General features: G+C 28.6%; 2 protein-coding genes across 2 annotated transcripts in view; one reads left to right on the top strand and one right to left on the bottom strand.

Moving 5' to 3' along the window:
- The first annotated feature begins 1,111 nt into the window (after nt 1-1,111).
- Nucleotides 1,112-6,293, top strand: LOC135955494 (golgin subfamily A member 7). Its single transcript, XM_065505846.1, has 4 exons — nt 1,112-1,224; nt 1,420-1,586; nt 5,291-5,443; nt 5,508-6,293. Exons 2-4 carry the CDS (start codon nt 1,449-1,451, stop codon nt 5,646-5,648), a joined length of 432 nt encoding a protein of 143 aa, XP_065361918.1. The 5' UTR covers nt 1,112-1,224; nt 1,420-1,448; the 3' UTR covers nt 5,649-6,293.
- A 6,212-nt stretch (nt 6,294-12,505) lies between these two features.
- Nucleotides 12,506-24,665, bottom strand: part of Pde6 (phosphodiesterase 6) — a 222,755-nt gene continuing 210,595 nt past the window's right edge. Inside the window, exons 5-13 of the mRNA XM_065515522.1 lie at nt 24,008-24,275; nt 18,172-18,683; nt 18,005-18,094; nt 17,403-17,937; nt 16,914-17,329; nt 16,130-16,283; nt 14,785-14,944; nt 14,505-14,725; nt 12,506-14,425 (exon numbers count right to left, since the gene is read on the bottom strand). Of these exons, the coding sequence (XP_065371594.1) occupies nt 14,028-14,425; nt 14,505-14,725; nt 14,785-14,944; nt 16,130-16,283; nt 16,914-17,329; nt 17,403-17,937; nt 18,005-18,094; nt 18,172-18,683; nt 24,008-24,275 (2,754 nt within the window). The 3' untranslated portion in view covers nt 12,506-14,027. The remainder of the gene's footprint in view (nt 14,426-14,504; nt 14,726-14,784; nt 14,945-16,129; nt 16,284-16,913; nt 17,330-17,402; nt 17,938-18,004; nt 18,095-18,171; nt 18,684-24,007; nt 24,276-24,665) is intronic.

Below are 24,665 nucleotides of genomic sequence, written 5' to 3'. Positions count from 1 at the left end.
ATATATTTTTTTTTGTAAAAAAATTTTCTTCGGGACTATATGGAATTTTTATATGATCCATAAAGAGAATTTAATGTAAAGTAAATTTGGCCGACACAACACACCCCAAACCTATCCAAACTTGACCAATTTTTTAAAAAAAAATTTATATTTGAGTAAAAAATTCTAAAAAGACAAAGCACCGATCCTCAAAAAGCTTCATATTTGAATAAAACTATATGCTTCTTAAATATCTACAAATTTTTTTACTATCACACGGTAAATAATGTCACAGTAGGCACTTTTCTAAAAAAAAAACTCAGTTTTTGGAACACATTTTCGCCGGTTTAGGAATTTCGGTATTTGAAAATAAAAAATGTCAAAATTTGTAATGTCGTTGATTTAAAGACATTTGAGTCTATATCAAATTTTACATTAATTAAAATTTTATATATTTTATATGGAAAATCACCATATTATTATTTTTAAGTTTTAAAGAAATGACGTCCCAAAAATTTATAAAATTTTTTAATTTTACTAAAATATCAATCTTCAAGTCCTAACGTTTTCAATAATATCAAATACTTATATAAAAAGCCTTTATTTACTCCTCAGAAGTTCCACAAACCTTGCCCCATTTGAAAAATTTTTACGTTTTTTTCATATATTTCATGCAAAACGTTAACTAGTAACATATCAAATTTAAATTTTGACTGACTTAACAGAAAGTTAGGTTAACACATTTTGCATGCAATATATGAAAAACGTATAAATTTTTCAATTTTCGATCTCGTTAGGATCGTATATTTAAATATTGAAAAATCTGTCTATAACAAAATGTTTTGAAAAAAATAACCAAAATGAAAAATAAATACGCATCTACACATCAGGAAAAAAAATAACCAATTTTGGTTATAAATAACTAAAACGGCAACACTGGTTACCAATGACATATGGTTGTTGTCTTTGCTTTGCCTGACCAACAGCAGAGTTGTATTTAATTTTCTTTTACTTTATGTACTCATTCACTTTGACATTTTTGTTTTGCTCAGATAGCTGTCCAATGACATCTGAGAATGTGTAGTAGAAGAAAAGAAAAAATCAAAGAAAATCTAATTTTTATTGTAGTAGTAAACCAGAAAAACTAAATTTAATAAATTTTCATGAAAAATATTCAATTAATATTTAACTTGTGAAATATCCAATATATACTAAAGTTTTTCGATAAAAAAAAATATTAAAAAGGTAATTTTATACATAAATATTCGATAAATAGGTATATCTGTAGATTATGGTCTACAATAAAATGGAAACTCCCTTAAAAAAGAAAAATCAAGAAAATAAATGTTTAAAAATATTCAATTGTTGCTATTATGTTTATCTAATAAAAAATTGTTGTGTTATGTTTATTGAATTGTTGTACTTTTTATGTGTTTTTAGGACAACCTACATTATCCAAAGTTAAGAAAATGTCTCAAGGTGCTGGTACTGCTGGCACACCATCAGCTTTACAAAATGGATTCAACAAAGTCTTTATCCAACGAGATTATAGTGAAGGTACTGCTGTTAAATTCCATACCAGATTACCTAGTGAATTGGAAGGCTTGGTAAGTGTTTTTTTTTTTTTATTATTTTTTTTTTATAATACATTACTTATTCATAATAATGCATTGAAATCATATGTGGTTTCATTTAGATTTAGAAGAAAACTTTCCAGTATTTAGAAACCTAGAAATATTTTTATTATTTCTGCCTATTCTGGCTTAGACTAGGAGCTCAAACATATCGAAAGAATTAGTTCAATTAGAGGTTTGAAACATTTTATGTTGTTTGAATTTTTTAAATTACCATATCGCTAACTTAATATCGAAACGCCCTAACTAACATATACCTTACTTACCAGGAGAAGGAAAAACTTAAAGTTTAGTAGATGCGATTTTTTTTTAACATAGATTTTTTAACACAATTTAATATTGTGTAATTTTCTTAAATTTTAGACTTTTTTATAAAATGTTGTTATATAGGGCTTTATGTGAGTTAATTTTTTAAAATTTATTGCAATTTAGGGTTTTTTATTATAAGATTAAATAATTATGAATATGTATTTAAAACATATATAAACTTATTTAAATATTGTAAGTCTTCCCTTTTTCTTTATTTATTGCAATTCTTTGTTTATAAAGGTATCTAGGAGCAATGTCTTCAATGTTTTTCTTGGTCGTTTGTTCAAGAAGTTCATATTCTTCACTTATATCCATTTTGTAATACAACAACCCAGATGGGTCATATGCTAAGGCTCGCAACATATTTACAGTAAGATCGCCACTGCTCTGTCGTTAAGTTGGGGTACCAATTTCACAGCTTGCATATTCATACAAAACAATGCACATTACAAGGACTGGATATTTTTTTATATCGTTGCGCTTTTCTTCACTCATTTTCTCTACCTGTTTCCTGAGATATGTTGTTGGCTCTGTATGAAAGGCAAACATCGCATTCATCTTTTTTTGCTTTAAATATAGATATATTTTGTTCTCTTAAAACCTCTGCAAAAATGGGATAGAATAATTTAATATCCCAATTTTCTTTATAAGAATTACATGCGACTGAATAAAGCCTGTAAATCTCCTGATAAGAGCAAAAACTGGTTTCCAGATAGAATTTTTTAGTTTTCTTTCTTCAATAGTCCGAATCCATTTTTAGGAGCTCACCTAGCCATTTCTTTAGAAAGTCACGTTTTTCTTTATTGCGCTGACCAGTCACTGTATTTCGTTTTGATTGCATGCGCAGGTTTGAAGCTTTTTCGGGACTAATTTCTGTGACGTGCTTATCACTATTATTAACCCAATTACGAACCATCTTTTCGTTTAATCCCAATGTTGAGAGAAACATGTTACGGCATACTTGTAAACGGTTTGAATCAATTCTCAAAAAATATAATATTGATTTGGATCGTATCATATTTTCAGAACATCATTTCTTTTCTATGAAGCTAACAAGGCAGTTAACATATAAACGCTTTTGTTCCCAGGACATCTCCCAAAACAATTTGAAAATATCTTTCCGTACACATTCTGTAAAAGCTGAACAAAGCCTTAAGGTGCTTTTCTCACAGAATCGTGACGAGCAACGTTCTCCCAGTTGTCTTGCAGGCTTATGAAAAACTCCTCTCTTAGATGCACTAGCATATTCCTTACCTTTAATTCGATTTGTTTTATTGATATTTTGCTGTCACTCTGATTTGTTTTCTTTATTCTTCCTTTTCGAAGTGCATTCATCAGATATTTCTGTCATAATTTCGATGCTAATAAAATTATACTTCGTCGTGCGATTCAATTGTATAATGGATTTTTTCACAAAAATGAGCACTAAATGAGGCACGTAATATAAAACTATGTATCTATGTACTATGTATGAGTATGATCCAATACTTAGCACTGAGCATGTAGTGAGTTAGGGCTTTTTTTATTATTGTAACTGCTTGTATATTTGTTATTTTCCGGAGTACTCTAATTTTTTTTAAAGTTAGGGCCTTTCTATATTAAGATAACGATCTTCAAATTTAAACAATCAAACAACTATAAATGCATCATATTTTTCGCTTTATCCAAAATTAAGGACGTGTCTTGGCCAAAATTTGTATATTAATGCATTATAATACAGGATTTTTAAAAAATATATTAGCTTTTTACGAAATCGGCAGTTTCATTTTAGAATCTAAAATGTTGCCACCTATTAATGTGAGTAGTTGCTTTAAACAATTATTTAGTAACTCAAGTAATACGAGAAAAAAACAGTTCTCCTCAAAAGTTATGTTTTTTAAGATAGAGGATTTTGAATATAGGCCCTCGATATGAAAAATATTGTAAAACTTCGAGTTACTTGCCAAATAGCTTAGTATATTTTCAGTGTAAAGTAAAAATGCAATGCTTATACATACAATGATGCAAGACCATTTGCATGAGATTGTAAATTGGGCTATTGATTGCTTAAGTAGTTTTTTCTTATAATCACGCTAATCTACAAATATTAATCTTTAATTTAAGTAATGTGATTATACTTTATTTTTTTTGTTAAACATTCTAGTTACGAACATTTGTATATTTTTTGAAAAATATTTTGTAAAACTTCGAGTTAATTGCCAAATAGTTTAGTATATTTTCAGCGAATTTTAGATTTGTTTATAGAAATTAGTTTATTTATATGTTTTTATTGTATATCGTGAAAAAATATTGATCCATTTTACCATAGGTCAAACTTATAAGGATGAAACTGAAAAAAGTTAATTTACAACATCCTTGCGATATCACCAATATATCCTGGAATTTACATCAACAAAATTAATGTCAAAGAAAAGATAATTTTGTTAGAATATCAGTACAATAAAATTATTCAAAGATATTTGCTTTCAATAAAATCTATCAAAAAAATTTTCAAATAAGTAAAATAATATTTAATTCATAACTTATGTGCTGTTTTATAATACAGCGAGTATTTTGAGTGGAAATTTTACATGTGTTTTTTTATTGTAACAAAAAAAATACATAAAAACAGCACATTATTGAATAAACTAAACTGAAATTTAATTTTTACTTTAAAAACACAATTTATGGATTTTTGAAGTAAATTTTAATTTTTTTGTGATTTTCCTTATTATTCCTTTGTGTTGAATCAAACTGGAGATTGGAAACTGATTTTAGTCTTTACTGTGCCATGTGTAATTTATTTATAGATATTTTCCACCAAAGGTTGACTACAGCAAAAAGTTATTTATTAACAAATCAAATATAATTTTGAAGTATTTTTCACCTACTTACAATTTATTGCGTTTTATTTGGAATTTATATTACTAAATTTAAATATTGCTTTTATCGCTGTGACACTTTTTTTACCAAAAGCAGTAATTATCAGTTCTTTTTGTATACAGTCTGCAAATACAATCGTTAAACAACAATGCCCGTAATTTCAACAAGTAGATATCTATTAGTGCGTAGTTATTTATAGAGTAAAACTATTTGGTAATTTTTACCCCTGGATATTGATTTAAAATAAATGTGTGTTTACGTTTTAGGTAAATTTATCTCATGGATTTAATTTAAATTTGGATATTCCTACTAAAGATAAAACAAAAACGTTCCTATTAGGGTTATCAGATTTCTCTAACATTTGTACTAAACAATAATGAAATTTTGCAAAAATTATATATAAATTCACCTTTTTTAAATAATATTTCATATTTTCACTTTTTTTAATTGTCTGCGCTACCATGTACATTATTTTTAAAATTAACTATAAAAACAATTATTTTTAGATTGAACGACATGTCTTCGAGTCTACAATAAATAGGCTAAATGAATTCTTTGCAGAGGCCGAAAAGGGTTCATGCAGTACCTACTGCGAAGGCTGTATTGGTTGTATTACGGCATACTTGGTGTACATGTGCTCGGAAACGCACTATGAAAAAGTAAGATTAACAACAAAATAAAATAATTTTAAACGATATTTATAACAAACAAATTCTTTTATAGACTCTGCGTAAAATATCGAAATATATTGCTTCCCAAAATGAACGCATTTACCATCCAAAAGGCTTACAAATTATAGATCCTACCTATCGTGGTTTACGTGTTATAGAAATAACAATTTTAGATCGTCCTGGACGAACGTGACTTCCGCTTTCGCACTCAACCGAAGAGTTTTTTATGTAATACTTAAACTATACAAAAATAACAAAACAGTGGATCTTTATTTTTAACTAATTTTAATTTAGAGGTGTTATTTTAAAAATTTTCTTAAGACAAATGTCTTTGTTTGTTTGATTTTAAGATGTTTTTGGCAGTGAAAACTGCAATTTTCATTTGCAATTTGTAATTCAGTTCTAATACTTTAACATCGTTTCTTTTTCGAAATTATACCGATGCAATTGTATATTCTTATTTGTAAAACAAACAAATCTTACATAAGTTTAAAAATTGTTTACTCAATCAAGCGGGAATATACAGTATATGTTAGAACATTTTAAGTTTGTGTAAGGAATTTTTGTTTCTTAAGAAAAAAACCCCATATTATGAAATTTAAATATTTGATCATGAAAATAAAAACGTAAAGCAAATGACAAATATCAAAGTCAACTTTTTAAGAAAACTATAAAATCATCACATACAAATTAAAAAGTTTCAAATTAATAAAAATCCAGTTGAAATAATAAATAAAAAACCTTAATTTCATAGAAATGTAAGTTTAAATTTAAGCTTTTTGGTAAAACCTATAAATAAATATGCATTTTTTCATCCCAAAAACAAATACAATAAAAAGCTATAGTTATATTAGTTTAATACATAATTTATTAGTTCATATTACAAATTATATGTATGTATGTAAAACTTACCATAAATATTCATTCCCCTCAAAAAAATAAACATTGCAGTAAAGTAATTGTAAAAAAAACAATGTGCTCTAGAAGAACTATCACCATTCATCTCAGTAAAATAGATCAAATCATTTTAATTTTGACTTGTACCAAATTTAATAAACAATATATAATATTGTAATATTAAGCTATATACAAATTACATTAATTGTCTATGAAAAACTTATAAATTTATTCGAATATTTTGCCAATAAATGTGAAATTAGTGGTAAAATATTTTGATTAATATCTTATATGTGTAGAAACAAATATAAAAAAAGTTTGTGAAAGAATTTAAAAACTAAAATAGTATTGAAATAAATCACATTAAAAATCGTATAAATAATCAGAAAACAATAGACCATAGAATGAATTAATAAAATATTTATTAAAGAATTAATTGATTATAGCAATGATTTTTATTTATTAAAATTTGGTATTCTTAACACAAATTTAAATGCATATTTTGTGTTAATATAAGGTAAGATTAAAATATCGAACAATTCTGATTAAATTTCAACGAGGACAAATTGTGAAAAGTGTCCTTGATTTTTATTCACCCCTATCGTGAAAAACATGTGAAATTTATGTTCCCATGAAATATCCATTTCCCTCGAAGGGAAAATTGCTATCGTGATATTCCCCTAAACTTTTCGTTCACAATAGTTGATTTTGTTCGTAACAGCTGTTTATTGTTTACAAATTTTTTTATTTATTTAGTAGCTTTTATTAGCCATTAATGGCCCCAAACCCTAGGTCTCCACGTAGCAATATTTATTGCTGCAATTGTCAAATTTGATTGCGTCAATGAAATTTGCGAGTGTAGACCGCAAATTGCCATATGTAGCAATCCATTGCACAATGATTGCTCTGCTGATTGTCTGAGCAATTATTGCTAAGCAATAAGCTGTCAGTTCAGTTGTCATTAATGTAAAATTTCTTCTTTCTATGATTCGATGCGATTAATTCATCCATATTTAATTTATTTAAGAACCAAAACAAACAAAAAAACAAAGAAATTAATGAAAAAATCATTTAACGTAAAATAAACCACAGTTTTTCATAGAACTTCTTGCTTTGAAAATTTTGTATTTGTGACGAACGTTTTCTCCACCTAAAGCAATCAGCAATCACTCTGCTGTTGCTCTGCCGACGTTATTGCTTGAGCTTAGCAATAAAAATTGCTACGTGGAGACCTAGGGTAAGGCTTGGTTATATAAATTGAAGAAAAATAAATAAAATATTTATTATACAAAAAAAAAAAAAATTCCATCTAAAAATTTCACAACATGAGGAATTTTTTCACGTGAACAAAGTTTATGAACGAAAAATGGAAAAAGGGAACATATTTCATGTGATATATTGATTCGCGATAGGGGTGATTATATACGTCTTTACCTAAAGTATTTTTTTAAATTACAGAATATTTTATCTGTCTTGAAAATTGTGTACGCAATGCGAAGCGGTTTTCAAAAACCTTTCATCTGAAAACAAAAGGATATTTAATTTATATTTAGAAGTTATATTTTAAAACCAACTAAACAACTTATTTGACTATAAATCCTATACCCTACATCCGATTACTTTGGAATTTTCTACATGGATAGAGTGACGAATGGACTTTGAAATATTATACATCCGATTTTTATTATACGAGATATTCAATTTTGAAATAAATATGTTAGTTTTTCTGAAAGTGGGCGTGGCAGTGGGCGGCCCAAAGCTAATTAGTTAAGTAGCGCATCTTCTAATCTATAACACTGACAAAATTTCACCAAATTATCTCAAATAGTTTCGAAGTTATTGCAGAAATAGTAAAATTAAAAACAAAAATTCACCTACTATAAGATTATGTTCTCCTATTACTTGGCCAAAATTTTCATAATTTTTGTTACTCAATTTTTTACACTTCGCAAATCACGAAGCAAATTTTGTTGTAACTCCTCTATCTTTCAACCGATTCATTTGAAATTTACCACACAGCTAGAACCGAAGGTGCTCTTTTATAATCCATTAAAATGTCAATTACATGTGGTTTAGTTCTTCAGATATAAAGTTTGGAAAAATAAATCTCAGTTTTCATTAAGTAGGCGTGGCAGTGGGTGGTCCAAAACTCGTTAATTAAACAGATCCTCTTCTACTCTATAACATCGAAAAGATTTCATCCTATTATTTTTTATAGTTTCGAAGTAATTGGTAAAGCATTAAAATAATGTTTTGTAATTAACAGACATTTACACTGTGTGAGGAGCTAAAGTTATTTGACTATAAATCCTATACCCTACATCCGATTACTTTGAAATTTTCTACATGGATAGAGTGACGAATGGTCTTTAATAACTTGTTGAAATATTATACATCCGATTTTTATTATACGAGATATTAAATTTTGAAGTAAATATGTTAGTTTTTCTGAAAGTGGGCGTGGCAGTGGGCGGCCCAAAGCTAATTAGTTAAGTAGCGCATCTTCTAATCTATAACACTGACAAAATTTCACCAAATTATCTCAAATAGTTTCGAAGTTATTGCAGAAATAGTAAAATTAAAAACAAAAATTCACCTACTATAAGATTATGTTCTCCTATTACTTGGCCAAAATTTTCATAATTTTTGTTACTCAATTTTTTACACTTCGCAAATCACGAAGCAAATTTTGTTGCAACTCCTCTATCTTTCAACCGATTCATTTGAAATTTACCACACAGCTAGAACCGAAGGTGCTCTTTTATAATCCATTAAAATGTCAATTACATGTGGTTTAGTTCTTCAGATATAAAGTTTGGAAAAATAAATCTCAGTTTTCATTAAGTAGGCGTGGCAGTGGGCGGTCCAAAACTCGTTAATTAAACAGATCCTCTTCTACTCTATAACATCGAAAAGATTTCATCCTATTATTTTTTATAGTTTCGAAGTAATTGGTAAAGCATTAAAATAATGTTTTGTAATTAACAGACATTTACACTGTGTGAGGAGCTAAAGTTATTTGACTATAAATCCTATACCCTACATCCGATTACTTTGAAATTTTCTACATGGATAGAGTGACGAATGGTCTTTAATAACTTGTTGAAATATTATACATCCGATTTTTATTATACGAGATATTAAATTTTGAAGTAAATATGTTAGTTTTTCTGAAAGTGGGCGTGGCAGTGGGCGGCCCAAAGCTAATTAGTTAAGTAGCGCATCTTCTAATCTATAACACTGACAAAATTTCACCAAATTATCTCAAATAGTTTCGAAGTTATTGCAGAAATAGTAAAATTAAAAACAAAAATTCACCTACTATAAGATTATGTTCTCCTATTACTTGGCCAAAATTTTCATAATTTTTGTTACTCAATTTTTTACACTTCGCAAATCACGAAGCAAATTTTGTTGTAACTCCTCTATCTTTCAACCGATTCATTTGAAATTTACCACACAGCTAGAACCGAAGGTGCTCTTTTATAATCCATTAAAATGTCAATTACATGTGGTTTAGTTCTTCAGATATAAAGTTTGGAAAAATAAATCTCAGTTTTCATTAAGTAGGCGTGGCAGTGGGCGGTCCAAAACTCGTTAATTAAACAGATCCTCTTCTACTCTATAACATCGAAAAGATTTCATCCTATTATTTTTTATAGTTTCGAAGTAATTGGTAAAGCATTAAAATAATGTTTTGTAATTAACAGACATTTACACTGTGTGAGGAGCTAAAGTTATTTGACTATAAATCCTATACCCTACATCCGATTACTTTGAAATTTTCTACATGGATAGAGTGACGAATGGTCTTTAATAACTTGTTGAAATATTATACATCCGATTTTTATTATACGAGATATTCAATTTTGAAGTAAATATGTTAGTTTTTCTGAAAGTGGGCGTGGCAGTGGGCGGCCCAAAGCTAATTAGTTAAGTAGCGCATCTTCTAATCTATAACACTGACAAAAATTTCACCAAATTATCTCAAATAGTTTCGAAGTTATTGCAGAAATAGTAAAATTAAAAACAAAAATTCACCTACTATAAGATTATGTTCTCCTATTACTTGGCCAAAATTTTCATAATTTTTGTTACTCAATTTTTTACACTTTGCAAATCGCCAAACAAATTTTGTTGTAACTCCTCTATCTTTCAAGCGATTCATTTGAAATTTACCACACAGCTAGAACTGAAAGTGCTCTTTTATAATCCATTAAAATGTCAATTACATGTGCTTTAGTTCTTCAGATATAAAGTTTGGAAAAATAAATCTCAGTTTTCATAAAGTAGGCGTGGCAATGGGCGGTCCAAAACTCGTTAATTAAACAGATCCTCTTCTACTCTATAACATCGAAAAGATTTCATCCTATTATTTTTTATAGTTTCGAAGTAATTGGTAAAGCATTAAAATAATGTTTTGTAATTAACAGACATTTACACTGTGTGAGGAGCTAAAGTTATTTGACTATAAATCCTATACCCTACATCCGATTACTTTGAAATTTTCTACATGGATAGAGTGACGAATGGTCTTTAATAACTTGTTGAAATATTATACATCCGATTTTTATTATACGAGATATTAAATTTTGAAGTAAATATGTTAGTTTTTCTGAAAGTGGGCGTGGCAGTGGGCGGCCCAAAGCTAATTAGTTAAGTAGCGCATCTTCTAATCTATAACACTGACAAAAATTTCACCAAATTATCTCAAATAGTTTCGAAGTTATTGCAGAAATAGTAAAATTAAAAACAAAAATTCACCTACTATAAGATTATGTTCTCCTATTACTTGGCCAAAATTTTCATAATTTTTGTTACTCAATTTTTTACACTTTGCAAATCGCCAAACAAATTTTGTTGTAACTCCTCTATCTTTCAAGCGATTCATTTGAAATTTACCACACAGCTAGAACTGAAAGTGCTCTTTTATAATCCATTAAAATGTCAATTACATGTGCTTTAGTTCTTCAGATATAAAGTTTGGAAAAATAAATCTCAGTTTTCATAAAGTAGGCGTGGCAATGGGCGGTCCAAACCCCGTTTATTTAACAGATCATCTTCTACTCTATAACATCGAAAAGATTTCATCCAATTATCTCTTACAGTTTCGAAGTAATTGCTAAAGCAATAAAATAATATTTTGTAATTAGCAGTGATATACTATGTGTGAAGAACTAAACTTATTTGACTATAAATCCTATATCCGACTGCTTTGAAATTTTTTACATATATAGAGTATACATCCGTTTTTTTATTATATAAAACATTTAAGTTTAAAGTTAAGATGTAAGTTTTTCTTAAAGTTAATTAAGTAAACAAAAAACTATGTACATAACTATTTATACCGATAATTAATTAATACCCGTTTTATGCGTTCGCTTGTTTTATTTACTTTTACAACAAATAATAATTCGTTTTTCATTTTGTAAGTGAGTAAACTTTATTTGTTCATTTCTTTGTCTTTTGATTTATTTAGTTTGGGTTTTTACAATATCTTTATGCGTGAAACAATTTTAAAATTTAATAAAAACAATAAAACTACAATTAACGAATTGAAAAATATATAAAATCAATTTACAAAATCTAATACTGAAGCAATGTCTTATTATTGCTGAGAAAATGTACAGAAATCTTGTAGGTGGTAAAGTATTTTTTTAATAAAATTGTGCATGTATGTTATTTTTTTTAATTTTATATACAAAGGATGTAAAACAAAACTATTTTTTCTAAATTGATTATTATTACAAATTCGACATTTAAAAAATAAATTAATTATAATTACAATTTGAACATATAAATTGTTTGATAGACCTTTTAAATAACTGCCTTTGTTAGATATAATTTATACTTTATTTTAGGCATTAACATCGTTTATACTATTAGTATGAATTTGTTCGTCTATATGTTTCTATACGTATTTAAATTGAGATTTTTTAAAGTTACAATTTGGTTATAATTCTCTTCTTTTCTCATAAAATTGACTTATATATGATTATTTTAGATTTTATACATCAATCAAAATCATCTACTACATATTTGCATTTAATTATAGTTATATTTTTATTATATTTTCTAAATATCATTTATATTGCTATAGTTTTCATTTTTATTAGAAAAAAAAAATTAACTATTTATTTACTAATAATTTTGATTATTTTTAAAAGTTTTGCTCTAATAACTTAAATTTATGCTTTTAAATACTTAAAATATTTTCTATTCTTTGAGTTTATATTTAGTTTTGGTTTTCTTTTTAACTGTATTAGGTTTTTTTTTTAATTTAATTTGTATTCGCTTTTAAGCAAGTTCTTGACTAGAATTTGTTGTTTTATTATCTGCATTTGATTTTATTAGGATTTTTACTACTTTTTTATTTATTTCTACAAATATTCCAGTTTAGGCTACTTTAGTAAATATCGAGAAAATGGTTCATAAACATACATAGACATAGGTTACCATCTTTTAAATGATTTCAATTAATCTTAGTAATTTTTTAAGGTTTGTCAACCATGTCTAACTACTTCTCTGTCATTGTCAACCCTTCGTTCATGTTGCTTTTAAGTCATCAGATGCGAATTTTAAACTTATTATCATGGATATACATACATATGTATCGAAATTTATGTTTTTGAGTGATTTTAAGTCCAATAGTAACAAAAATCCGTGCATACGAGTATGTTTGCTTAATATTAAACATATAATTCAACCAATTTTCGAACTATTGTTTCCCATTTGAACGAGTTATCTCCAAATCCTTCGTTTTAAATACAGTAATAGCTCTTTTTAGGATCAAAAAACGTTAAACACTATTGATATTTTGATATTATACAGAATGAACCTTCAAAGTGCAAACAGCTTTGGTTCTAAAATATTAGATTCGTGGTGAAATATTCATGATGTCGACTATTGTTTAGTTTTTGACTTATGTAAAAAGATTCATGAAGATGTCCTGAAGCAAACTAAGACCTATTGAATTCCGAAATCCGTGAACGTTTTTTTTTTACTATGGAACAAATCGGATCAAATGATCTTTAATCATTTTATGATGACAAAACATCAGATATAACACATGATATAGAATGTTGTTTAAAAAGTTGATGTAATTATAACATTCTCTCTCTCAAATAGTTGAACTATGTCTTGGCCTGATCTTCTTACTACTTTCATAACATTTACATATTATTTTTTTTTAGGAGACACTTTATTAAATAAGCTTTGCTGTTTAGGTAAATAATGTCACTAATTAATATATAATCGGTTTCTAAACATGGTGCTACGTAGTTCGGTATAATGCATGTTTCATATTTATAGGAATATCAACAATAATGCATATGTATCGATAAAGGTGGAAGATGAATAGGTCTTCCAAAGATTAATGAGTAATATTAAAATATTAATTATTCCTATTAATATGAAACATACCTTAGTTTATCTTATACATATATCTGTATATATAGAATTATATCCTACATTTAAATTATCATATACTGAAATTATTGAAGGAGTTTTACTATTTCTTTTTTAAGTATTTGTTCTTTGTCTAAAGTAACCAAAATTTATCCAAATTGAGTCTCCAGACAAGTTTATTAAAATATATTGTTTTATCTTCCAATTAGAATTTATAGATTTATGCAAAAACAAAATCTTACTTTAAATTCTAATTGGAAGGTTTTCGTCACAATAGTGCACATAATTTAGAACGTTTTTTATTCTTATCGGTTGCCGAAGTTGTCGTACACGATGATGATATCGATGATGAGGCTGACATTTGACCAGTGGAACCACTTGGAGGCTGTGATGGGCTTGTCGGACTTTTATCATCCAGATCTTCGCTGACATGTGTTTCTAGCAGCTTTAGAGATGTTTTCGGTTTAACGCCGTCCATACTGTTGTAAAGAGTTTTTGTGAGCTTCGATTTGACCGCTTTTCCTATGGCTCCAGTTTTTTTCATGCTCAAACGCGAAGTGCCGCGGTGGTGTTCTGGTGTGGATGTCTCGTCACTGTGCTGCTGTTGATGGCAATTTAAGGTGGTCACCGTAAATTCTATATCCTTAATGTCTTCCTCAGCACAGGCTACATACATATGTATGTATATGAAAAACAAAATGTTTTTAATATTTTTTTTTTATTTCTTATTTAATATGAAACTTACCAGCAAATTCTTCGACGGGTTTATCAATGGTATCATGATCAATCCATGTTAAACCCATCTCCACCTTTTCCGCTAAATCTTGCCAATTACTACGATTTTCTAAAGTTCCCTCATATAAGGGCATTATCCAAGGGAAAGTATCACACAATACTCGATATAATGGTAGACATATTACATCGATAAAACCCACTTGCATTTTTGGCAATTCATCCTTGCGTTCTCTGAAAACGATAATGAAGCTCAAAATTATAATATTTGATGACACACTTGACCAACTCACCTATCCATCATAGCCACTGGTTGTGTATTTAATTGCAATTTTTCTAAATCACCTTGATCGAAGAATTCATCAGCCACTAGTTTTGCAACACGATGTTGCACTTCCCAGGGTTTTGCTATAGCACTAACATCACAGGCTGTCATCATCATGCCACATAATACTACAATTAACAAATAAGACAATCCATTTTCGAAATTTATTATATTATATTTTATCGTATGTGTGTAGAGTGATCAAATATTCGACATATTCCAAAAACCGGTTTTCGAATAATTCGAAAAAGCGTAATTTTTAAAAACCGGTTTTCGGTTCTTTCAATCAAAAACCGGTTTTTAAATTGTTGTCCATTTATGAATTGAGGTATAAATTAAGCTTAAATATTTTTTTATTAAAACTAATTAAAAAATCATTCAGTATTTTAAACATTTATTTAACTTAAATTAAATTTATTTAACACAACTTTAAATTTGTTTAATATTTTAAATCAAAGGAAATGATATACATATGTATATTAATATAATATTAACACATAAAAAATACAACTATTAGGTTAGTTGTATTTTTAAAATAATATTTCAAGAAGAGAATACAATTTAAATGATTTGAGGACACATGATTCCTCAATTTATTTTTCATTAAAAAATTAACAGAAATAACACGATCATTTATAGTTGAAATTGCATTGTATAAAAGATTTACTTTATTTTAACTTTTTTGAAAATTTGTCCAAGTACTCAGAATCTGGTTTAAAATCGCTAGTTGTTGCAGTACTAGTTTTTTTGTGTGAATTTCGAAGTTCTTTTATTGTTAAACTGAGCTGAGCTTCTAAATTTTGCGAGTCACATTCAATATATTCTAAACCTGTATCTAGGTATTGGAAGCTGGAACGATTAATTATAACTTTTATTAAAATCAGTAGTGACAATGGCAGTGGTACAGTATCAATGACTTTTTATGATATCCACCAATTTAAAAGACACGCGGTTGGTATAAACAGGAAAAACAAAAATGAGCCAGAAATAATTACACTGACGTTCGACTGCGCCTAGTCCTTGATGTATAACTTGTTAATGGCATTCAACATGAAATCATAACACACATTTAGAAGAAAAGTGTTGTTTAAAGTAATCCCTAATTATTAAAAGTAATCGCAGAATCTTAAAATAAATAAATAAAAATATTCGATTTTGTCGAATAATTCGAGACAAAAAAACCGGTTTGTCGAATAACTCAAAAACCATTCTTTTGTAAAAACCGGTTTAAAAAAACCGGAAAATTGGAAAATAACCGGTTTTTCGAATAATTCGAAAACCGGTTTGACCACTCTATATGTGTTTTTACTTACATTCTTTCTTCTCCTCACTTTGCCAATCGAATTCACCATTTTCTACTAGCTCCAAAAACGCATTTCGCTTTTTAAAATATACTGCTAAATCGGTGGAAAGTATAGCATTTTCTACAGTTTTCATTACGCCACGATAGTCTTCCGGTGAAAGAGCCTGTAATAATGATAAATATCAAACATATATAGGTATATTATTATTAAATACTTTGTACAAATATCTATTTTTAAATTATAATTAAAAGTAGGAGCTAACATAACATGAATCTTTGAAATGAATATTTGGGTCAATTTCTTAATTGTAAATCTACTTTCAATGGGCGAATTTTAAAGAGCATTTCACATCCGTAACATAACACAGCCCTATTAAAACCGATTTTTTTTAAGTTGTACTTTAAGAATATATTTATATCACTACATTTACTACTAATAAAGAAAAGTACTAAACGAAGTGATCGAGAGAAACTCTGAGTATTGCAGAATACTATGGACTCCAATCAAAACGGAATTGCTATTTTCGTGCAGCATAGTGTTATTAACGCGAACATTTTTAGCATGCCCAAGTATCGGCGTACATAACTACAAAATGGCGTTCGTGCGATGAAGAACAAATTTTTTTAAAATATTTTTAACCAAATTCATTAACATTTTTGATTATCCTCATATGAATATTTAGAAGATGGAATGCTAAAATATTTTTTGAAGTTAAATAAAATAAATTTAAATAAAAAGTAGCAAGTAATTGTATTTGACCATATGTTTCTTAATATAAATCCAAAGTACTTACTTGAAATATGTTATTTCCTTCCGAATTTAAAATCATGACACATTGATCAAAATGATGATGTTCCATGGTACTGGTTGTATACAATATGGCCAATGGCGATTCGGTTTTAGTTTGAAAAGCATTATTGGTGCCACGATGATCTAAATCGTGACATAAGCATGCCACAAGAAGACCAAATATTTCCAAATCCTTCATAAAGCGCTCCATGCGACCAGTTTTCATCATGGCAAACATAGTCTGTGCCACATTGAGAGCATGGCGCCAATTGTGATATTTGACAGGACGGTAATTTTTGCGTACACTTAGAACCCAACGACATAGAACATCGTAGGGTATTTGAAACATTTGCACGAGATTACACTGCAGGAACATGCGAACAACAGCACGACTGGTGTCATCATCACACAAATCGAAATCTAGATGGATTCATACACATATTTTCATGTAAACTTCTAGTAGTACATAATAATAAAAATCCATTCTACTCACCGATAAATTTAAAACTATATAAATTATATGTCTCCGCTGATTCTATGGTATCATGTACCAGTTTGTCGGTATGATCCTGTGCTGCAGTTGCATGATATGATAAACATTCCAATGCCACCTTCTGTTTGGCCATTAATTTACAAGCGTTTTCATACATTTGTGTATTATGTATGCCCAGACCACAGAATATGGCAAAGGCCTCGAATATTGACGCATCGGAATCGGTAAATGGCACCCCAGTGCCTTTATTTATCAATTGAGCTACACCTATTACCGTCTTTTGAGCATTCACTATGGGCATACAAAGTATTGCCTTAATGCAGTCAATTTCATCTTCGGCCTTAATTTGATTGTGCTCTAGCACCCATTCCCTGACATCGGGTATGTTCACCGTATATCCCGTCGAAGCAACATATTGTGCTATTTGAGCCAAAGTTGAAGTGCAGAGATCATTTACTGATGGTCGTGAAATATTCGCCGACTGGTTTGTAGCGCCCAATTCAAAAAGTACTGTGAATCGTGTAGAAAGTTTTTGCTATAATACAAAATTTCATTACCACGATAACGTTTGCGATTTTTATTTTTATTGTTTGCTTAATTACCTTTTCCTCAAAACTTTCACTGCTTTTAATGCTACGACTTAAACGTCTTTTGATTTCATCAGGTTTCTCTATAATTTTTTCTAAATGACTCTAAAAAGAAATTAATTTTAAATTGTATTAAAAAATCGATTTTGAGATTTGATTATTTTATTATTTCCAAAATTTACCGCCTCACAACAATCCAAATCAACTAAAAACACTGAACACCTCTCACATTTCAGCAGCTCCCTGGCTTCGGTCATTATTTTCGTTACCAAACACTCTAAATTATTTTGCTCTTCGAATATACTACGCGCCAAATTTAATAAAATCTGATTACGCCTATACTCCTGGACGGACATTTCAAATAGTTGAGCATTTTGTATACCAATACCACAAAACGTTAAATATCTGCGAAATATTTCAACATCATGTTCATCGAATTCATTTGAGCCATTCGTCTTATTTATTATCTGTGCGACACCTATAATATCTCCCTCATAATTGCATATTGGCATCGATAGTATGGTGTTGGTTTTGTAGCCAGTTTTTAAGTCAATTTCACAATTGAATCGTGAATCCTTGTACGCCTCACGTATGTTAATCATTTGTTTTGTTTGTGCCACCATACCAGCAATACCAACACCAAATGGTATAATAATTTCTTCGGATCTAGCTTTTTTAACGGCATCTTTAAGCGCTGCAATAGAGATTATATGATAAAGTTAGTTGATTTTATTTTAATAAATTTCTTGGGTTTATATCTAAAGAATCATGAAAATTGCATATACACTGGGATGCAAAAATCTGTGCGGCAATGACAGATAGTTTGAAAATATCCATGATTTTAGAGAAGGAGTGTAAATAGAAGTCATATTCCTAGTTATCCAAGAGTACAGTGTAGAGTTGTAAAATGTGGGTACTTTTAGGTACTCAATACAAAGCTCTATTTAAAATTTCAAAATTCTTTTATCATAAACACACACACAGAAAACAGATTGGTTGAAAATCGGTTGTAATTAATAAAATTTAGTTAAGTTAATCAAGATTTTATTGTAATCATTAAATAACTATATATCTAATCGATTTTTGGTGTTTAAAACTGTAAAATCGTTTTTGTAATTGAATTACGGTTGCAATAACTGTAAAACGTCGGTTTGTGTCTTTACTAATATGATTTTTATTCATTCGGAAAAGACAATCAATATTATTAGGGTTTGTAATCGAAAAATTCGGTTCCGACATAAAATAATGAAATTATTGGTTTTATTGACATTTATGAAAAAATAAAATAAATTGAGAAACAGAAATAATTTATTTGTGTACAAATTTTGGGCAGGAAAAATTGAATTATAAACATTAATCAACAAATCAAGGCGTATTAACAAGGTGAGTGCGTCCCGGCAACAAATACAACAATGCAAAAACAACAGGCAATTTGTTTTTGTTAAAATGTACGGTAAATGTCAAAATCAAGGCGAATTAAAATATTACTATGTTATTTACAAAAACAAATGTAAACATAAACAAAGTTTGACATATAGTGTACATAAAACCACAGCGAATTAAGAAACAGCTGATTTTATGCACTCACCTTGTTAATACGCCTTGCAACAAATGTTTATGTAACGGTAAGATAAGTAACATCTTAATGAATTTATTTCCCTAAATCTATGTCTGTTGTGGTAATGACTTTTTTATATTCTTTTAGTTCTTTTAATATGAATAAAAATCCTGTAATTGTAATCGAACAATCGTGTAACTATAAACCAGCGCCTAAACTGAAACCAGAGAATGTATAACATTAGAGAGTTTTCTATTGCAGATCCGCTGCAGGTGGTTGTCGGCTATTGAACTGGTTGTGATAAAATCATAGTGTTTATATGAAACTCCTGAAAAAAGCCTGTGATTGTCAAGGCAAGACCAAGTTTCTATCTATGTAATTACATCAATTTGGAATGGAGGATTTAACTCACATCATACATAAAACAATTATAATTTATATGTATATATACAGATGTATCTTTGTTTAACTGTGTGCAAATTAAATAAACTATATTAAAAACAAAATCTAATTATTTTGCAATTAATTCACAATAGTCATTTATATGTACTTTCCCTTTAACCGAATTGTATTTGAAAACGGTTACGAGTACCATATATAATCAGTTATTCCAATCGAATTATGATATAGTACTTGCAACCGACAAAATTCGATTGGCGACAAATTCGGTTGCAACAACGAATCTGTTTTCTCTGTGCAGTTGTACTTTTTCACTAAATACATTCCAATTTGTTTTCCATATTGAACTGGAAAATTCAACTCCGGGAAAATATGTATATGGTACAAAATTAAAATCAGTTCTAAATTTCTATTTAAATTTGCCTGATTTTTGCACCCCAGTGTATTTATGAATGCTGTTTATAAATATGATATTCAAATAATCCTTCAGTAAAGCAATTATTTCCTTAATGATTGTAAATAAAGTTTTTAGAAATATTCATAATATTAGAGATATGACAGAATTCAAACAATCATTCAAACAAACTCATTCATATTTTGCTTATTTTGGCTAGTCTTTAATATCACATGTATGCTAAAAATTTCAATCGCGAAATACACAAATTTTAGAAGAGATGGACGGTTTTTAAAGTATTTTTTAATTTAGCTGAATAAATATAAACTAAAACGTATTGGTTCACTAAACGATTAAAAGGAAATTATACAGATATGCTTTTTTATACTATGAAATGTTAGTTTGTCCTTTAAATTCTAATTTTTTTACGTACCCTCGCGATTTTAGGACATATTTTGTTAAAGGCTTACTATAACATTCAGGTTTGAAAACGTTCTCGAAGGATCTAGGATGTGTCTCAGCAAAATGTGTTGGGAAAAAAGCATATTGTTTTCCGCTTACAAAAAATTATTTAAATCATTTTTAAAATCTGCCAACACTCATCGACAGTGATAAACTTTTTAAATTTTGTGAAATTTCATGCATTTTAAAATTTTCAAGGGCCAATAGGTAAAATAACTCAATCCACGCAATAAACCAGTCTATTCTATACAGTTCTGTGGGTGTGTCTCGAGAAAAACTGATTTTTTTTTAATTCACACTAATTCTTTCAGCTTTTAAAGCAAAATACTCTATTGTTAATCTTGTTCCGTTACAAAATTTTGGCACGTTTAAGTTACGGTGAAGCATTATCGGTGATCCAACCTTCAATGTTAATACATGTGGTGGCATTCCGGCTGGTTCCAATGAATACAAAAATTCAGTAGGAATTTTTTTTCTCGAATAGAAAAAATTTGTTTTTGTTCAACAAATTTATTTTGTTGAGAAAAAACAAATTTTTGCACAAAATAGTTTTTTTGGGCAAAAATTACTGACCTTGGAGGGTACATATCTGTCAATTATTCTCACTTAGTTATTGAACATTGTTTTGCTTCGAAAATGTCGAATTTTGTACAAGAAAGCGTCATATGTGGGAAGTTTTGCTTTCATTGATTTGAAAAAAGTGCCGCTGAAGCACACCGATAGCTCACCAAAGCTTATGGTGAACGTTTTCTATCGACAAAGATCGCCCAGGCTTATAAAGTTTGAAGACCAAGAATTGGAGGCATTACTCCTGAGTATTGTTGTAAAACTCAAAAAGAGTTTAACAAAATTATGCATGTTCAATAAAAATTGTGTGTCTTGAATATATATGTAGCTAACATCTGGTCTGATAGAAAATAGATTTCAAAAATTAAAATAAAACTCGAACTAGATTAAATTTCAAACAACGGAATATCTCGTTTGGGTGAAATTATATGCGGTTAACACAGGCACGAAAAAGGTTAACCATTTAATAAAGTATAATTTATTTTACATTTTTCTTTTTTTTCCTTTTTTATATTAAACATTTTCGGTTTGGGATGTCCGCGCCTAGGTAAATATTACTTTAAATAATTCTATGTCAAATTAAAAAAAATAAAAAAACAATTGTTGCAAAAAATTACAAAAGTTCGAATATTTTTCGATCTTTGAAAGCTCCTTTTACAGGATAACAAATTTAATATATTTCCTTTGAGAGAATTATGAGAAAATCATAAAAACTAATATACAGGGCACCCTATATACAGGGCACCCTACTGTATGTGTATTTAAACCATTATAAACATGGCCAATGGGCATATATGGTAAAAATTGGTGGTCGTCAACACAGAATAAAGTTTAGTATGAAAAAAATTGTTTTTATTAATAAGTAGCACAAAAATAACAAGTTTTTAAAGCCGATATTTGTTTGCACCCAATAAAATTACATCGAAAGTCACGACTATATTTTCTCAAGCATAATTTGAAAGCTTATAGGGTAAAGTATTTTTGAGATTTTTATCAGATTTTTCGGAAGAGGTTTAGAGGTCGCTCAATTCGAGGTTTTACCAAAAATCGGGTTTGTCGGCCCTTTTTTGAGTTTTCTTCATAACATTGTTAAGACCCCTGATTTTCATTACTTTTGAGGACACAGTTTAAAAGAAAAATGTCAATGCTTTATTTTTGTGAGCAAACATTTTTAGCTTTTGCAGTGAATTGGCTCATTAAGGTGCCTACATTACAATTTTTCGTAATTTTTCCATAAATTTTGTAAATAAGGCTGTATAACTTTTAAAAGTTTTATGAAAATTAAAAAAAAACTAACAATGCAGTTTGAAAGATCAATTAATTCTTAATAATTTAGGCACAAACATTTTCTTTTAGCAGTTTTAATTTAAAATGTACCAACATTTTTAAGAGATTTGTGCTCGTTAAAATGATTTTTGGAAGTGGGCTTTGCATGGGAGCTATGACTAATTATGAACCGATCGTCATACAATTTGGTGGTGCAAGTTAGGCTTATATAAAACTTACTTATGAATTTGATTTGGATATCTGTACAACTAAGATATTTATGACATTTTGACTATTTACAGATAGGGCAATCGTATGGGGTCTAGGAGAAATAATGAACCAATTCTAACCAAATTCAATAGGCTTCGTCCATGTGGCAATAGAAAAGCTTGTACCAGATTTTATCATTGAAATTGCGACTTGTAGTTTGATTACACTATGGCGTTGTAGGATATAAAAATCATTTTGTGTACATAAAAGTTTTCGTTTGCTTTATATAACTCAGGAACGGTAAAAGCAAATTCAAAAATTGTTGACCCTAAATTATTAAGAATTAACTGATCTTTCAAACTGCATTTTTAGTTTTTTTCATTTTCATAAAAATTTTAAAAGTTATAAAGCCTTATTTACAAAATTTATGTAAAAATTGTAATGTAGAGCACCTTAATGTGCCAATTCATTGCAAAAACTAAAGATTTTTGCACACAAATATAAAGCATCGACAGTTTTCTTTTAAATTGAGTCCTCAAAAGTAATGAAAATAGTGGGTCTTGACAACCGAAAAACCCGATTTTTGGCAAATACTCGAATTGAGCGACCTCTAACCACTTCCGAAAAATCTGAAAAAATCTCAAAAATACTTTACAATATAAGCTTTTAAATAATGCTTGAGCACCCATGAAAATACAAAAAACCTGTTTTTGGGACACACTAATGTACATAGCTGTGTAACAAACATTTCATCTAACGAAATGCATAGAATTAATGAAAAAAAGAAACAAAATGAACCTAAATGAAATCACTTTTCCTTTAATTTATTTTGTTACAATTGCACGTATTTCAGCTATTACAAACAATAAATAGTTCATTTCAACTAACATTGAGCCAGTAAATGCATTTATGTTAAATGCAAAATAAAATCTTATCAAATATTCATTAAGTTTTAATGGATTTTAATCCTCCGCCAGCAACCCTTTTTTTGTAATGCTAAATAATGCAATTGTGTATTGTAACAAAAAAAAAAAAAAAAAAAAAACAGACAACAAAAAAAGTTAATGAAATACACTTTTTGCAATCCAATAAAAAATTTAACAATATGTGGTGAAAAACAAAAGAAAAATAATAGGTTTGTTTTTATTTTGAATTGACTTACGTGTCTTTTGTGTAACATCGAATAATTTGGCCACCAAGTATCGATTGTTGGGTGGTCCTTTCGCTAAAAACAATGAGCCACGATCTGCATGTGTTAGTAGACCAACATTGACTAGAATTTTATGACACAACACATCGATGTCCAATTCATTGGCAACATCACGTATTAATTCCATAAACAGTTCACCTTCATCCAATTCCATTAAGTGGCGACGATTGTCCAATACTGCATGGCTGCTACTCGATGCTGAAGATAAGGAACGATTCTTCTACAAAGAGTATAGAAAAAAAGGAAAACAATATTAAAAAGTTTTGAAAATTAGAAAATTAGAAAATAAGCAGATGAACTATTTCGAATTGATTGTTGCAGAATAAAATAACAAGATAAATGTGTGTTTGTGTTTAAAGTTAATTTTATTAAAACGAAAGTTAAGAGAATTTATAATACCCGTAGTTGTAGTGTTTAAAGCCCTTAGGAGAATTGCATAATGAAAATAGAATATACAAGAAGTTATAGTTTTTTTCGTTTTTATATTTTGTTTCCATTTTTTTTTTATTCAAAGCTTATAAGGCAAATAATTTTATTATCATGCCCATTTATTTTTTATTTTTTGTGCATAAAAATGTTCTTTCTGTTGGTGGTGTTTAAAACATACAAA

The sequence above is a fragment of the Calliphora vicina genome, chromosome 1 (genome assembly GCF_958450345.1).
Source record: "Calliphora vicina chromosome 1, idCalVici1.1, whole genome shotgun sequence".
Classification (NCBI taxonomy): Eukaryota; Metazoa; Arthropoda; class Insecta; order Diptera; family Calliphoridae; genus Calliphora; species Calliphora vicina.
The sequence above is the reverse complement of the archived record's forward strand: the minus strand, read 5'-3'. Positions and strand labels throughout refer to the sequence as shown.